At 44.4% G+C, this 15309-nt stretch overlaps 1 protein-coding gene across 1 annotated transcript; it reads right to left on the bottom strand.

Annotated features, from left to right (window-relative positions):
- Positions 1 to 1303: 1303 nt before the first annotated feature.
- On the bottom strand, positions 1304 to 9122 carry LCAT (lecithin-cholesterol acyltransferase). The gene is made up of 6 exons (XM_082269718.1): positions 8903 to 9122; positions 7600 to 7756; positions 6039 to 6154; positions 5625 to 5720; positions 2841 to 3065; positions 1304 to 2118 (listed from the first exon to the last, which is right to left on the bottom strand). Exons 1-6 carry the CDS (start codon positions 9060 to 9062, stop codon positions 1595 to 1597), a joined length of 1278 nt encoding a protein of 425 aa, XP_082125844.1. The 5' UTR covers positions 9063 to 9122; the 3' UTR covers positions 1304 to 1594.
- Positions 9123 to 15309: the final 6187 nt, after the last annotated feature.

Here is a 15309-nt window from a genome sequence, read left to right as displayed (position 1 = left end):
GCGTTCTGTCTGCATACCTGCCTAGCACTGTGCTTCCTGTCTGCTCAACCTGCCTACCTCTGTGCATTCTGTCTGCATACCCGCCTAGCACTGTGCTTCCTGTCTGCTCAACCTGCCTACCACTGTGCGTTCTGTCTGCATACCCGCCTAGCACTGTGCTTCCTGTCTGCTCAACCTGCCTACCACTGTGCATTCTGTCTGCATACCCGCCTAGCACTGTGCTTCTTGTCTGCTCAACCTGCCTACCACTGTGCGTTCTGTCTGCTCACCTGCCTAGCACTGTGCTTCCTGTCTGCATACCTGCCTAGCACTGTGCTTCCTGTCTGCATACCTGCCTAGCACTGTGCTTCCTGTCTGCATACCTGCCTAGCACTGTGCTTCCTGTCTGCATACCTGCCTAGCACTGTGCTTCCTGTCTGCATACCTGCCTAGCACTGTGCTTCCTGTCTGCTCACCTGCCTAGCACTGTGCTTCCTGTCTGCTCAACCTGCCTACCACTGTGCATTCTGTCTGCATACCCGCCTAGCACTGTGCTTCTTGTCTGCTCAACCTGCCTACCACTGTGCGTTCTGTCTGCATACCCGCCTAGCACTGTGCTTCCTGTCTGCTCAACCTGCCTACCACTGTGCATTCTGTCTGCATACCCGCCTAGCACTGTGCTTCTTGTCTGCTCAACCTGCCTACCACTGTGCATTCTGTCTGCATACCCGCCTAGCACTGTGCTTCCTGTCTGCTCAACCTGCCTACCACTGTGCGTTCTGTCTGCATACCCGCCTAGCACTGTGCTTCCTGTCTGCTCAACCTGCCTACCACTGTGCGTTCTGTCTGCTCACCTGCCTAGCACTGTGCTTCCTGTCTGCATACCTGCCTAGCACTGTGCTTCCTGTCTGCATACCTGCCTACCACTGTGCTTCCTGTCTGCTCACCCGCCTAGCACTGTGCTTCCTGTCTGCTCACCCGCCTAGCACTGTGCTTCCTGTCTGCTCACCCGCCTAGCACTGTGCTTCCTGTCTGCTCACCTGCCTAGCACTGTGCTTCCTGTCTGCTCACCTGCTTAGCACTGTGCTTCCTGTCTGAACATTCACTCAGCACTGCACTTCTTGTCTGCTCACCCACACTGCATTGTGCTTCTTGTCCACTCATGCTTCCCGTCTAGTCCCTGCTGGGAGATGGAACCACAATGCTGAGCTGGGACCAGACTCCTGGAAAATTGTTGGAATCTTCTGGATCTTTTCTAAGAGCTGAGATTGGTAGTGACCTGCATTTAATTTATCTTTACAGAGACATATTTTTTTTCTTCAAGTTTTTAATCTAGTGACAGTGTACCTTGGCAGAGAACATCTGCTGCATTTGGCTTGTGACAGGTTCACTTTAATAAGAGAATTTGTATGTTGCAGTCCTACTCAGTGTAAACAATCTAATCTGCTTCTAAGAATAGAACATGATGTTACCTGAGATTGTGTGATAACTGCTATGAAGGGAAGAAATCTCACACATTGACCAGCACAGACACTCGCAAACACTCACACCTTCATACTGTCATCTATATCCTATGAGTAGGACCACTGTAGTATTCAAAGGAGTAACATAGAGTTTAGTAGTCATGTCCCAACAAAATCTCATTAATAACATTCAATGTTCTGTTGCTGAAGACCATGCTGAGATGATCCATTCCATGTAGCTCAATAACATGAACCCTCTCTTTCTGTTGAGTCTTCCAGAGTTTACAGAGTTCCAGGCTTCTTGTGTGCACAGTGTCATCCCCATCTGTATAGTGGATATCTATAGGTGGCTCATTAGGAAAACCATCCCCGTAGATAAAGGTCTCTGCTGTAGGGTGACCTGTTCCATAGATGCAGTATGTCTCCACACCTGGTGGAGGCAGCCCATCCAGTAGGCCCTTCGTATCTTCCCACATGTACCAGCCATCCTCAAAGTCAATGTCCTTGAACAACTTCTGGTAGTCCTTGTACGTATAGTTATAGGATGGGGTGGAAATGAAGACATGGGATTCGGGCCAGGCCAGGTTTGTGGGTATCATCCAGGGATTTGTGGTCGTCATGCGTTGTTCTTCTCGAATTTTAATGTTCGAAACCATTGGAATCCCATGATTGTCTCCTGTGAATGCAGAGTAAAAAATGAATGCCTATTCCAGAATACAAAGACATTGACCCGTCTGTAACATGGGAATAAACCAGAGAGAAAATAGAAAAGTCCCAAAACTACCACACTGTAATGTAAGTTCACTCATCCTATTGGTGCAAGAAGACCACATAAGCTTCTGTTTGTTTGGAGCATCAGAGCCGGACACTTTTATCATATGATATAAGCAGTTCTAAAACTATGAAAATCAGTCATGGAGTAGCAAGAATGAGTATTTATTGTGGGTGTGGGACAAAATATCATCAGAAGTAAAGGTTTCTGCTGCTAAATTCTTGAGACCGGATTTAAAAGAGATGTTTGTCCTCCCACAACAATGCAGTAAAAATGTGAATACTAAGGGGGTCAGTTACACTAAATACTTAGTGATGGTTTGATCATACCAGTAATACAGATGACTATTTTGTGTTGTTGTGCAGGAAAACGTTGAGGAGAACTGCAGTGTGACCATCTCCATTTGGGAGAATTGTGCTGCACCCTCAGACTGGGTGCTGTCATAAATTACCGTAGTGTGACCGTCTCCATCTGGAAGATACAATGTGCTGTACCCTCAGAATGGATCATGTTGTCATAAATGACCTGTGTTTGTCTGGGAGATACAATGTACTGTACTGCAGCTTTATCTTGTACAAGCTCATATGGAACACATGGTGTGCAGTCATTGTCATGATGGCACTTACCTGACATGAGTACCATTAATGGCTTCACTGCTCCCCCCCATGGTGCTCCAAGTGAGATGAATCCTTTAATATATTTTTCTTTCCACTGCGCAGGCTGATGATTCAAGAAGTACAGAATATACATATTACCAAGGCTGTGTCCGGTAAGAAAAATTGGCTTCTGATATTCTCTGTGCATGTCTTCTATAAGCTTCTGCAGTCTTTCAAAGTATTCTTTCTGTCCATCTGAAGTAGAGGCAGGAACTTTATTATAATCGTATTCAGTAATATAAAGTGATTGGAATGTAACGGTTGTGAATCAGAGGTTCAGATAATAAGACATTATTTGATTGTGAAAGGACGGTGGCTTGTGTTCTCATTATTTCACTAATCATGCATCGTAATTGAACAGTTATTTTACATTGGAAAAGATACAGAATCTGTCTATACTACTCAAGTATTCTGTTCATAGTTATAGCGGGTGGTGTGAGGGTTGGGTCACTAAATCATCCATTCCAGATCTTCTCAAAATTCCTGAGAGCTACCTCTATGGGCGTAGGTTACATTTTCCAAATACAGTAATCCCCCGCTCCATCGCGGTTCAGTTTTTGCGGTCCCGGTAATTCGCGTTTTTTTTTTGTAATGTTATTTTACTATATAAATCATTAAAAATGAAATATTTTTGTGTTTTTCGTAGCTCTTGCTCTGTCTCTAAGTATCTTTTATGTGTTTAAATGAGTTTCTATTGTTTTAAAAGTGTTTTTAAAGACCTTAAAATGCTTTTACACGTACAGTGACAGTAAAAAAACATGCCTACAATGCATTTTAATAGGGTTTTTCTATTTCGTGGAATTTCACTTTTCGCGGCTGGGTCCGGAACGTAACCCCCGCAATGGAGGGGGGTTTACTGTATAAGGAAATGTCCATCCAACAGCATGTTGTTGGGGGGGGGGAAGGGGGAGGGAGATAGCTGATGTTCTACTAAGCCATTAGAATTACTAGAGACTTTGACTGTGGCTCCTGGAACTATTGGAGGCTGTCACTGTGGCCCTTGGGACCATTAGAGTTTGCAATTGTGGTCCCTGAGATTATTGGAGACTGCAAATGTGGAGCCTGGGATTATTAAAGATATTGAATGTTGCACCTGGGATTATCAGAGGAGGCACTTGTGGTCCTTGAGATTATAGGAGACTGTGAATGAGGCCCCTGGGAATATTACAGACATTAATTGTGGACCCGCTGATTTTTAGATACATTGAAAGTTGCCCCTGGGAGTAACGGAGACAGCACTTGTGGCCGCTGGAAGTATTGGAGGCAGTGTTTGTGTGGCCCCTATGAGTATTGGAGGCCGAAATTGTGGCCCCTAGAATTATTGAAGTTAGTGAATGTGGCACCTTGGATTAATTAATAAAGATTGGGATTGTAGCCCATTGGAGTATTAGATACTAAAATTGTGGCCCCTGAGATTACTGGAGTTTGGGATGACTGGAAACAGGAAAGTTTAGACCCTGGGGATGTCTGCCAAGTTTTTTATTTATCCATGTCATTTTATTGTCACATTATATGTTATATCAGCTAAAGAAGCTTCTTAGGTGAATGGTGAAAGATCCTTCAACAATTCAAAACCAACCCAGATGAACATGACTAACAACTACCAGCTAGACCAGGGTGTCCAACCTGCGGCCCTTGGGCTGCATGCGGTTCGAGATGGCTAAAACAAAATTGTAAACTTACCTAAAATGTTAATTTATTTGGAAATGTAAAAAAAAAAAAAAAAAAAGTGTTTTACACTTGGCGAACACATGCAACCAAAGAAAAATTTGACAGCGTCCCACTTTTCACAATCATGCCTTATTCATTCATGCCTTATTCATGCCAGTAATTTTCGGCAGCGCCTATATTTGTGAGCAAATATTTTCAAGGATAAAAACACATAATGGGCAAAATGAGAACCAAAATATCTGATGAGCACTTTGAGAATTAATTGAAAATTCATACTACATCCATCGAACCAGATATTGATGTGTTACTTAATATTATTACAATCACACTTGTTTTATGTTGCCCTAATTTACCTTTTATAATAAAAAATATTACAAAAAAAAAAAAGTTTTTTTTTTTTTTTTTTTTTTTTTACTCAGTCAGGTACATTATCTATATCAGTGATTGTTAACTTTTGATCTGCCTGACTTTTTCTGCTCATCAGCTATCCTTATTGTATTTTATGTGCTGCACAAGACAACTTCGTGTCTTCTAATGTTGCTCTGGAAGGTCAAAGGGTTGGACACCTCTGAGCTAGACCTTGGAGGTATTTCCTCAGAGAAAGCAATAGAGAGCAGGGCCATCTTACCGAATGGGCACACTGGGCAGTTGCCCGTGGGCCCCACCTGCCTAGCGACCCAGCTCCAGCCAAGCATTGGTCCCGATTCCCGTGTGCATCTCGCCGCCGAACTTAGCAGGTGGCAAGCGCCTGTCAGCCCTGCCCTGATGTCAGGTCACTTGGGCCGTGGAGGGGGAGCCCACAACTGCAGGAATGACTGTCCGCCTCCAATGAACAGGCACACACAGGACAGTCGAGTCTGACTCCCATCGGTGTGTGTGTTCACCGGACCCACCCACCGAACTTGGAAGCTGTCATTAGCCTGGCACTGCTGTACCAATAAATATAATTAGCATTTTGAGCCTTGTGGGTGATTGTGTAGGCAGGGCCCCAGTGCACTGCATTGCCCAGGGCCCTTTAATGCTCTTAAGATGGCACTGATAGAGTGAATGCTTCCTCCAAACCTAGACTGAACTAATACTTACTGGGAGCAAGTCTCCAGTCATAGGGTGCTGCCCGGACCGTCTTGTCTCTCACATAGCCATTGTTCACCAAGTTTTGTACAAGGGTGTGAAGATAGCCTAAGAAGAGTAATACAACATTGAATAACACAAAAGGAAACCAATTTCACTTTCCTGTAACAAAAACTCCTACATTTTGGAATTCCAGCCAGATCATTTTATCATAGTGTTGAATAAAGTGGGGAGGGTTCGATCCTCAGACATTTGGTGCTGCCAAGGTCAGACATATGGTGCTGCCTTGTCAGTGTCGAGTGTACACAAGAAGAGGGAAGGGTTCATTTTAAGTGACTTTACATGACAAAACAACAGAATCTAGCATTGCATTTTACAGTCAGAATTTACATTTTTGTCACAGCGAATATATTTACAATTTCTCACCAGCTAACTTGCTTTTATCTAGATATTCAACAGAAAATGTCTTTCCAAACCCGGGGACATGGACATCCACTCCAGGCGCGTTAGAAGCCGTTCTCGTTGTCTTGTTATAAACAACTCTGTGAACAGAAACATATTTATTTTCTAGAAAAGTAAATCTGCCCACGCATAGAGAAACTGGGCTGCATGATGGACTGTCCAAAGTACAACAGATATTGGCAAACCCAACTTAGATGGCAATCTTTGTGGATGCCAATGGTGCATATCATGCAGAGGACAGTAGAAGCTTCATACAGGTACCAATGTGGTCCTCACAGGACCCATGTCTCCCATTGGGGGAGATTTAATAAACCTGGTGCACACAGAATCTGGTGAAGCTGTGCATGGTAACCAGTTTCCAGGCTTTATTGTCATAGCTTAGAGTGATATTAAAGTCTTTTTTTCTTTTTAAAATAACAAACATTGCACACAGCAGCCCAGATCCTCCTCTTCTGGGGTCCTTCCCTCCTGCCGGGTGCACTCCCGACCTCTGGCTTTCTGTGTCCATTCACACATGGAACCGCAGCTCAGGCCCACCCCCTCCATCTCCTGATTGGCTCACTGGCTGTGTTTCACAGCAGCAGGAACCAATGGCTCCTGCTGCTGCCAAAAGCCATTTAGTAAGGTGAGTCCCCCGAAGAACCAAGGCTCTGGTGGACATGGCTGGATCGAGAGGGGGCTGGAGGGAGGGTGCTGCACACAGAAGTTTTTTTACATTTTAAGCATAGAATGCATGAAGGTAAAAAACCTTGTGCCTTTAGAAACCACTTCAATTGAACAAGCTGCACCAGATTCCGTGTGCACCAGTTTTAGTAAATCCCCCCACCTTGTCTGTTTGATATCCATCACAAAGCCATCTCAGAAGTGTTTGGGAAGGATTGTTGGCGGAAGGTTTAAAATAACCATAAAAATATAATTTTAAAAGTAAATTTTTCCCTAAATACTTTCCATTAATGAAATGATGATGCACGGGGAACTATGATGGCTGCCTTCCCTGGGAATAGAGCTTTGGTATAGTTTTATATGCTAGTACTGAGCTTGGAGAACCCAATTTTGCCTATGAGAGCCTCATGGCCATTTTCACAAGAACTTTCCAACTAATGAGGGTCCATTAGCCCCGGTACAGATACATGTAATCAGACAGAAGTGAATATTCTCTGCAGAGTCCCCGAATTTATGACCATTCAACCCTCTGTATAGGGAAAGGGCAATCTGTCTGATCCTTCTAGATCAAGAATCCTCAAACTACGGCCCTCCAGCTGTTTCAGAACTACACATCCCATGATGTATTGTAATACTCTGACATTCACAGACATGACTAGGCATGATGGGAATTGTAGTTCCTGAACAACTGGAGGGCCATAGTTTGAAGGCCCCTGTTCTAGATTGTAAGCTCTAATGAGCAGGGCCCTCTAGTTCCTCCTGTTTTGAAATGCATTGTAACTGTATTGTCTTCCCTCACATTGTAAAGCGCTGCGCAAACTGTTGGCGCCATATAAATCCTGTATAATAATAATAATAATACCTGATGTTATCAACCCAGCAGTCTATTCCGAGAGGAAGAAACATGTTCAGGTTCAGCCACAAGGTGAAATAATCTTCAGTCTTGTGATGGCACATCCAATTTACAACTTCTTCTTTATCCACTTTTGCTTCTAGTTGATTTCCAAAGGCGCCAGGCACTGAAGGTAATAGACACAGTAAAAACCATTACATATATTTGCATGAAAGATTTATAAAAAAGGAAGCTCTTTACTCTATACCTGAGACAAGGCCCCCAGAGGTAAGGCCCCCATTAAAGGGCCTGCGGCAGGTAACTGAAATAAGATCTCAAGAATAGGGGGGTACCCAGGAACCAGAAGGAGATACTCTAGTGATGTCGTGAGAAGTCTCTACTAGCTGCATTAGTTAATGATTACCTGGTATCTCTACAGGTCATCTGTAGGATCGAGGCCATCTTAGGTTTAGCAATCACTGCCCAGTGTGGACGGATCAATGACTAAGTTAAAGCATATATATATAAAACCCAAAAACTTAAATACCATATATTGCAGCTTACCAGTTCTTAGATGTAGTGGCTGCATTGGTTTTAAATTTTCTGCCTCTATCCTTTATTTTTATCTAGTAATCCTGCCAATAACACACTTCCTGTGCTAGGGTGACAACGCTCACCCACTACACTGCATATATGGAAGGAACCATGGTTGTCACCCAAGATGGGCTGTAAACATGTCAGCCTTTCTTCATCTCTATTACATCGGAGATGGGGAGATGTTACATTTTTTCTTGTTGGGTTTAGATACACTTTAAGTGTATCACTTTACAATTAGTGAAAGGTCATCGCACAGATGCTGGTCATAATTGTAATAATAATTATTGATTATGAATTCCAGAAAAATATTTACTTTGTAAAACACTACTTAAAGATATTTTTTGTCAGTAGTTCTTCTTTAAATGTACAAAGGTTATCCTGTTTAATAAATCATTGCTTCATATTTAACACTTATGGGAACTAATAAGCATGGAGCCGCGTGTTATGCAACGTATGTTCTATAAGCCAGTGGTCCCATATAAAAAACAAAGTGACTCATGGGAGATTTACATTATGTAAGCAATGAATGACATGACGTGAATCACTTTTATTTAATGATATTGTGGTTGGGAAGTGTGAACTGATCCCCTTCCAACTCATCATAATGGAAACAAAGCATATTAATAAAAATAATATTACGGTAAATACAAATAGCCACAAGGGTCTTTCCAATGTCCAGCACAAACAACCGCCCATTCCTAGAACTATCATTATTGAATCAGCGAAAATGTCTTACCTAGCAAGACTGGAGAAGTGTTGTTGCTCAGAGTCACTTTGGGGGTGATACTAGGAGGAAAGAGGACGTCCAAGAGCCAAAATGCCCCAGATGGAGGCAACAGGGTAACGTACAAAAACAGAAGGATACTCCATGCCCCATTAGTCCTGAATCCCAGCATGGCCAGGTGACACAGTCAACAGTGAGGAGCCTTGCCGAGGGCAACAGTTCAGAATGGACTGGGCTTGTGAGAGGGTAAGCTTGTTTCCTAACATAAGTTAATGATTACCTTTGTTGTCCAGTTCATACTGCGACATGCTTTCGCAGCACAAAACCAATTCTCATCAACCACCCAAGACACTGAGACCAAAATGGTACATAGGACAGGCAAAAGGAAAACCTAGAGAGGGGCAGGAGAAAGGCTGTTCATGGTGGCTTAGAGAGCAGATGAGGATGGGGAAAAAAGAAAAGCCATACATCATGACCTAACTAAGATGAGGAGCAGGAGGAAAGCTGTCCATTGTGACCCTAGGGATGAGCAGATGATGGGGGGGGGGGGGGCAGAGGAGGGGCTGTCCATTGTAACCTAGCGAGGAGATAAAGATGGGGGGCAGAAGAAGGGTTGCCCATAGTAGCCTAAAACAGAGTGGAGGGTGGGGGGGGGGGGGCAGGAAAAGGGCCATCTACGGTGAAGAGAAGAGCTGTAGATGTGGGTTCTGAAAAAAGGTGATCTAACCCTAGAGAGGAGCTCAGGTTGGGGGGTAGAAGAAAGGCTGTTTATTCTGACCTAGAGCATAGCTGAGGATAAGGAGCAGGAGAAAGGCACCCCTCGTAACCTAGAGAGAAGCTGAGGTTGGGGGCAGGAGACAGGCTGCCTGTGATGGTCTACTGAGGAGCTGAGGATGGGAGACAAGAGAAATACTCCATCATGGTGGACTAGGAGGGAGCGGGTCAAGAGAAATGCTGTCTGTGGTAGCCTAGAGAGGAACTGAGGCTGGAGGCTGGGGAAAGGCCATTCTTGGTGGACTAGAGAGGAGCTGAGGATGGGGACAGCTGTCCATCATGATCTAGAGATGAACTGAGGATAAGAAGCAGCATAAAGGCCATTGGTGGTGGTCTAAAGAGGAGCTGAAGTTGGGGAACAGTCATCTAGGGCAGTGGTCCTCAACCCTGGCCTACAGGGCCCACTAACAGGCCAGATTTGCAAGATAACTGAAATACATCCCAGGTGATATCATTTGCTGCTCAGTGATTGCAGTACTCTAGTCTGCATCTCCCCAAGGTAATACCTAAAATCTGGTCTGTTAATGGGCCCTATTGAGGACCTGTTGAGGACCACTGATCTATGGTAACCTAGGGAGGAGATGAGGATGGAGGACAGCCATCTACAGTAGCCTAAAATGCAGTTGAGATTGGGGAGCAGGAGGAAGCCTATCTGTTGTGACCTAGAGAGGCGCTGACTATGGGGAGGAAGCAGGGGGGGGGGGGCTGGGGGATCAAGAGAAATACCATCTAAAGTGACCCAGAAAGGAGCCGAGTATTATGAGTAAAAACAGCTGAACATTTCCAATCTGACAATTTAGTTTCATCATGAAGGATGGAGGGTGGGCTAGGAACACAGGAACTATGACTGCCCCTCAGTACAGAGTATAGTTAGAAACAGGAAGGAATTCCACTTCCACATTGCAGGAACTATAATACCACCCCCACAGTGTAGGGTGTCATTAAGAATAGGTAGGAACTTTGACTCTACCCACACAGTGCATGGTGTGGTTATGAACAAGCGTGGAAGTAAAGGGTTGATTTACTAAAGACAAATAGGCTATTGACTTTGCCATGGAATTTTCCCCAGAGTTTAGTAAATGTAGTGAAATAATTTCACTTTGCAAAGAATACCCAATCATGTGCAAGGAAGAATAAACAGGATTTTTTGCTCATAATTGGATGGTGGAAGTCAGCAGAGCTTCACCTCATTCACTAAGTTCCAGAGAACTTCCATTGTGAAGTGAACTATTTTCCTTTAGTAAATCACTCCACCTTCATCTTATGCTTACATAAAGTGGAACTCTGGGGGGGAAAAAAATATGATATATGTTGTGCTGCAGTCTGTCCTCAGTGTTTTATTATCTGTTGATCCTATCAGTAGATCTGTAAATGTTCCACTTCCTGTAATTGGGTGAATATTTTCTAATGGCTGGAATACACGATAAGAAAATCGTCCGAAAATTTCCGTTCAGCGAACGATCGGCCAATATTCTACTCGTTAATGCCCAGCCATCAGTGACCGATATCGATATTGTGAACGAAAAATACCGTTTGAAAAAAACGAAAAATTCTGTCGTCTCGTTTGCGAATGAACGATATTCTATACGTTGGTGTTAAGGTCGTTCATTTGAAATCTGTGGAACATCATCACACTGAACACTGTTTCGATGGTCGGTGGACAACGGTCGGGCGATATTCGGCCCGTGTATGTTGGCAACGTTTTCGACCAACGAACACTTTTTCATTAGTCGGTGGTCGAATGATCGGGCGATATTCTAATTGTGTATTCCGGCCATAAGTCTATGTACAAAGATTAGGCCACTTCTCTTATACATACGATAGTCCGTTTTTTTTTTGCATGCTATTCTGATATTGAAAACTAATTGGTTACTTATATGGACCTTTGGGTTATCCCATTAGGTTGCCCAGTAGACAACTAGTGCTCACTGAATTACACCCCTGCGTGGGTGAATGTTTGTCAAGATGTTATACTTTTTACAGTAAAACGTATTGTGCCAAAATACCAATAGGTTACTAAAGTTACGTAATATCTCGTACAACAGAATACAGCTTCAGAAGTGATGAAATGTATTAACCACTTGCCGACCGCCAGTAGTACATATACTGCAGCAAGTCGGCTCTGTCCCACGAAACAACGTAACTGTACGTAGTTTCGCGGGACCGCTAGTGGGAGCCAATAAACGGGTTCAGCGACCACGATTGCCACCGGGCACCCACAATCGCTCCCCGTGAAGGCAGAACGGCGTTCTGCCATTGTAAACGCGGCAGACCGCTGTTCTGTCAGTTATGAACACAGGAATCCTCCTATTTAGGAACACAGGTCTCTGTGTTCATGCAGCTAGCCCTTCCCCCCCTCAGAGTTAGAAAGCACCCCCTAGGGACACATTTAACCCTTTGATCGCCCTGGTGTTAACCCCTTCCCTGCCAGTGTCCGTAGTAGAGTATTAGTGCATATTTTTAGTACTGATTACTGTAGTAATGGATCTGGTCCCCCCAAAAGTGTAAAAAATGTCAGTTAAGTGTCAGATTTGTCCGCCGCAATGTCGCAGTCCTGCTAAAAATCGCCATCATAACTAGTAAAAAAACAAAAATGACATAAATCTTTCCCCTAGTTTGTAGACTTGATAACTTTTGCACAAACCAATCAATATCCGCTTATTGGGGTTTTTTGACCAAAAATATGTAGCAGAATACAAATTGGACTAAAATGATGAAAAAATTTGATTTTTAAACTTTTTTTATTGGGAATGTTATATAGCAGGAAGTAAAAAATATATTTTTTCGGAATTGTCACTCTTTTTTTGTTAATAGCGCAAAAAAAAAACAGAGGTAATCAAATACCACCAAAAGAAAGCTCTATTTGTGGGTTAAAAAGGACATCAATTTTACTTGGGTACATCTTCGCACTATTGCGCAACTGACAGTTAAAGTAAGGCAGTGCCATATCGCCAGAAATGGCCTGGTCATTAACCACTTTAAGACCAAAAGGATTTGTCCCCTTAATCAGTGTTGCCAACCGCCCGTAGATTTAAGGGCAGCCCGTAAATTTTAGCCCATTTTCGGGCTGCCCGTAAATGTCCGTTAGGGGCAGCGGCGCCCGTAAAAAAGATGGCAGAACGGCCGCCACGCAACTGCGCATGCGCCGTTCCGAAGCCTGTCGGGCTCGGAAAAGCTCACCTATTTCCGGCTGGGCTGGTGCATGCACAGTGACGAACTGGCAACGGTTGGCGCCATTTTTAAAAGACAGTGACACTGTCTTGCTGGCGCTGCGGCTAGAGAAGAAGAGGAGACTCATGTGAGAACTGGGGACAGAGAAGGACAGTGCTGTAGGGGCTGAAGTGGGGGCAGAAAAGGACAGTGCTGTGGGGGCTAAAGGCAGGGGGCAGAGAAGGACAGTGCTGTGGGGGCTAAAGGCAGGGGGCAGAGAAGGACAGTGCTGTGGGGGCTAAAGGCAGGGGGCAGAGAAGGACAGTGCTGTGGGGGCAGAAAAGGACAGTGCTGTGGGGGCAGAAAAGGACAGTGCTGTGGGGGCAGAGAAGGACACTGTGCTGTGGGGGGCTAAAGGCAAGGGGCAGAGAAGGACAGTGCTGTGGGGGGGCTAAAGGCAGGGGGCAGAGAAGGACAGTGCTGTGGGGGCAGAAGTGCACAGTGCTGTGGGGGCAGAGAAGGACACTGTGCTATGGGGGGCTAAAAGCAGGGGGCAGAGAAGGACAGAGCTGTGGGGGCTGAAGTGGGGCAGAGAAGGACACTGTGCTGTGGGGGGCTAAAGGCAGGGGGCAGAGAAGGACAGTGCTGTGGGGGCTGAAGTGGGGGCAGAGAAGGACAGTGCTGTAAAGGGTATATGAAGGTGGGCAGAGGAGGACGCTGCTGTGGGAGGGTGATGTAAAGGGTGGCAGAGGTGGACACTGATGTGGAGGGTGAAGGGGGGCAGATTAGGACACTACTGTTGGGGGGGGAATGGGGGTGTCTGCAGCCTCTGAATACCTCCTTTACTATGTCCGCGCATCCTCTGACCACCTCCTGTACCATGTCCGCATCCTCTGAATACCTCCTGTACCATGTCCGCGCATCCTCTGACCACCTCCTGTACCATGTCCGCATCCTCTGACCACCTCTGGTGTCATGTCCACAGCCTCTAACCACCTTCTGTATGATGTCCGCAGCCTCTGACCACCCTCAGGTAAGTGACAGCTGACCACCCTCAGGTAAGTGACAGCGCCGCCAGGCCAGTCTAACGGGGGGTTACTGATGTAAATGCTGGGTGAATATAATAATGTAAGAGGGAACTAATATAAAGGTTTCCCCCTTATAGCAGGGAATCCCTCCCCCCTTACCTTAGTGTAATTAAAATGCGGAAGGTGGTCTCTGGTCACCAGATTCCCCCTCCCCCCACATCAGAGTTCCTGATATTCTTTTCTACATCAGAGTCTGCAGGATTCTCCCCTTACAGTGCAAGGGGGAACTCTGTGGACCCTGATGTAAAAGGGAGCTCTGATGTAAAGGGCAATGCTGCAGACCCTGATGTAAGTGGGAACTCTGATGTAAAGGAGAATGCAGTGGACTCTGATATAAGGTGGTTTCTGGTCACCAGAGCACCTGCTTACATCAGAGTTCCCCCTTAAATCAAGATCTGCAGCATTCCTCTTTACGTCAGAGTTACACTGTAAGGGGGAATCCTGCACACTCTGATATATGGGGGAACTCTGTGCTGACTGGGTTATATTAATCTGACCTTCATGTAAATGGAGAAATATGGTTTATGACTTTTGTTTAACTTAAACACATTGCTAATAGCACTATCTACATGTTTATAGTTTAATTATTCATATTTGCACGGTTTAGCACTGAAAACAGCTATTTTATGTACATTTTTGCAGTGCCAGTAAAAAATTGGTGCCATCCGTAAATTTTGGCGTTCTGCCAGTAAATTTCACTCCAGGGGGTTGGCAACACTGCCCTTAATGACCAGGCCCTATGTTACGATTCGGCACTGCGTTATTTTTAATGGACAATTGCGCGGTCGTGCGACGCTTTACCCCAAAAAAAATTGACGTCCTATTTTTCCCACAAATAAAGCTTTCTTTTGGTGGTATTTGATCACCTGTGCGATTTTTATTTTTTGCGCTATAAACAAAAAAAGAGTGACAATTTTGAAAGAGAAATAAACAATATTTTTCACATTCTGCTATATGACATTCTCAAAAAAAAAAAAAACTTAAAAATCTAAATTTTTTAACATTTTAGGCCAATTTGTTTTCTACTACATATTTTTGATAATAAAAATCACAATAAGTGTATTTTGATTGGTTTGCGCAAAAGTTATTGCATCTACTAACTACGGGAAAGATTTATGTCATTTTTATTGTTTTTTGTTTGTTTTTTTCCTAGTAATGGCGGCGATCTGCGATTTTTTGCGGGACTGCAACATTGTGGCGGACAGATTGGACACCTAACTGTCATTTTTGACACTTTTGGGGGTATCAGTGACATTACTACAGTAATCAGTGCTAAAAATTTGCACTGTAATAATGACACTGGCAGGGAAGGGTTAACAGTATAGGTGATCAAGGGGTTAAATGTGACCCTAGGGGAGTAATTCTAACTGTGGGGGGGGCGTGGCTTCTGAGATGACCATAGAGACA

This window comes from Pelophylax lessonae (genome assembly GCF_965119305.1).
Source record: "Pelophylax lessonae genome assembly, chromosome: 10".
Taxonomy (NCBI): Eukaryota; Metazoa; Chordata; class Amphibia; order Anura; family Ranidae; genus Pelophylax; species Pelophylax lessonae.
The sequence above is the reverse complement of the archived record's forward strand: the minus strand, read 5'-3'. Positions and strand labels throughout refer to the sequence as shown.

Bases quoted from the DNA above. Each gene is read 5' to 3' on its own strand.
- LCAT (XM_082269718.1), bottom strand. From the start codon at position 9,062: ATGCTGGGATTCAGGACTAATGGGGCATGGAGTATCCTTCTGTTTTTG. The intron at 6,155-7,599 runs GTATTATTATTA...TTCTGTTCACAG, and splicing joins TGCTGGGTTGATAACATCAG to AGTTGTTTATAACAAGACAA. The intron at 3,066-5,624 runs GTAAGTATTAGT...CCTCTACTTCAG, and splicing joins TGACTGGAGACTTGCTCCCA to ATGGACAGAAAGAATACTTT.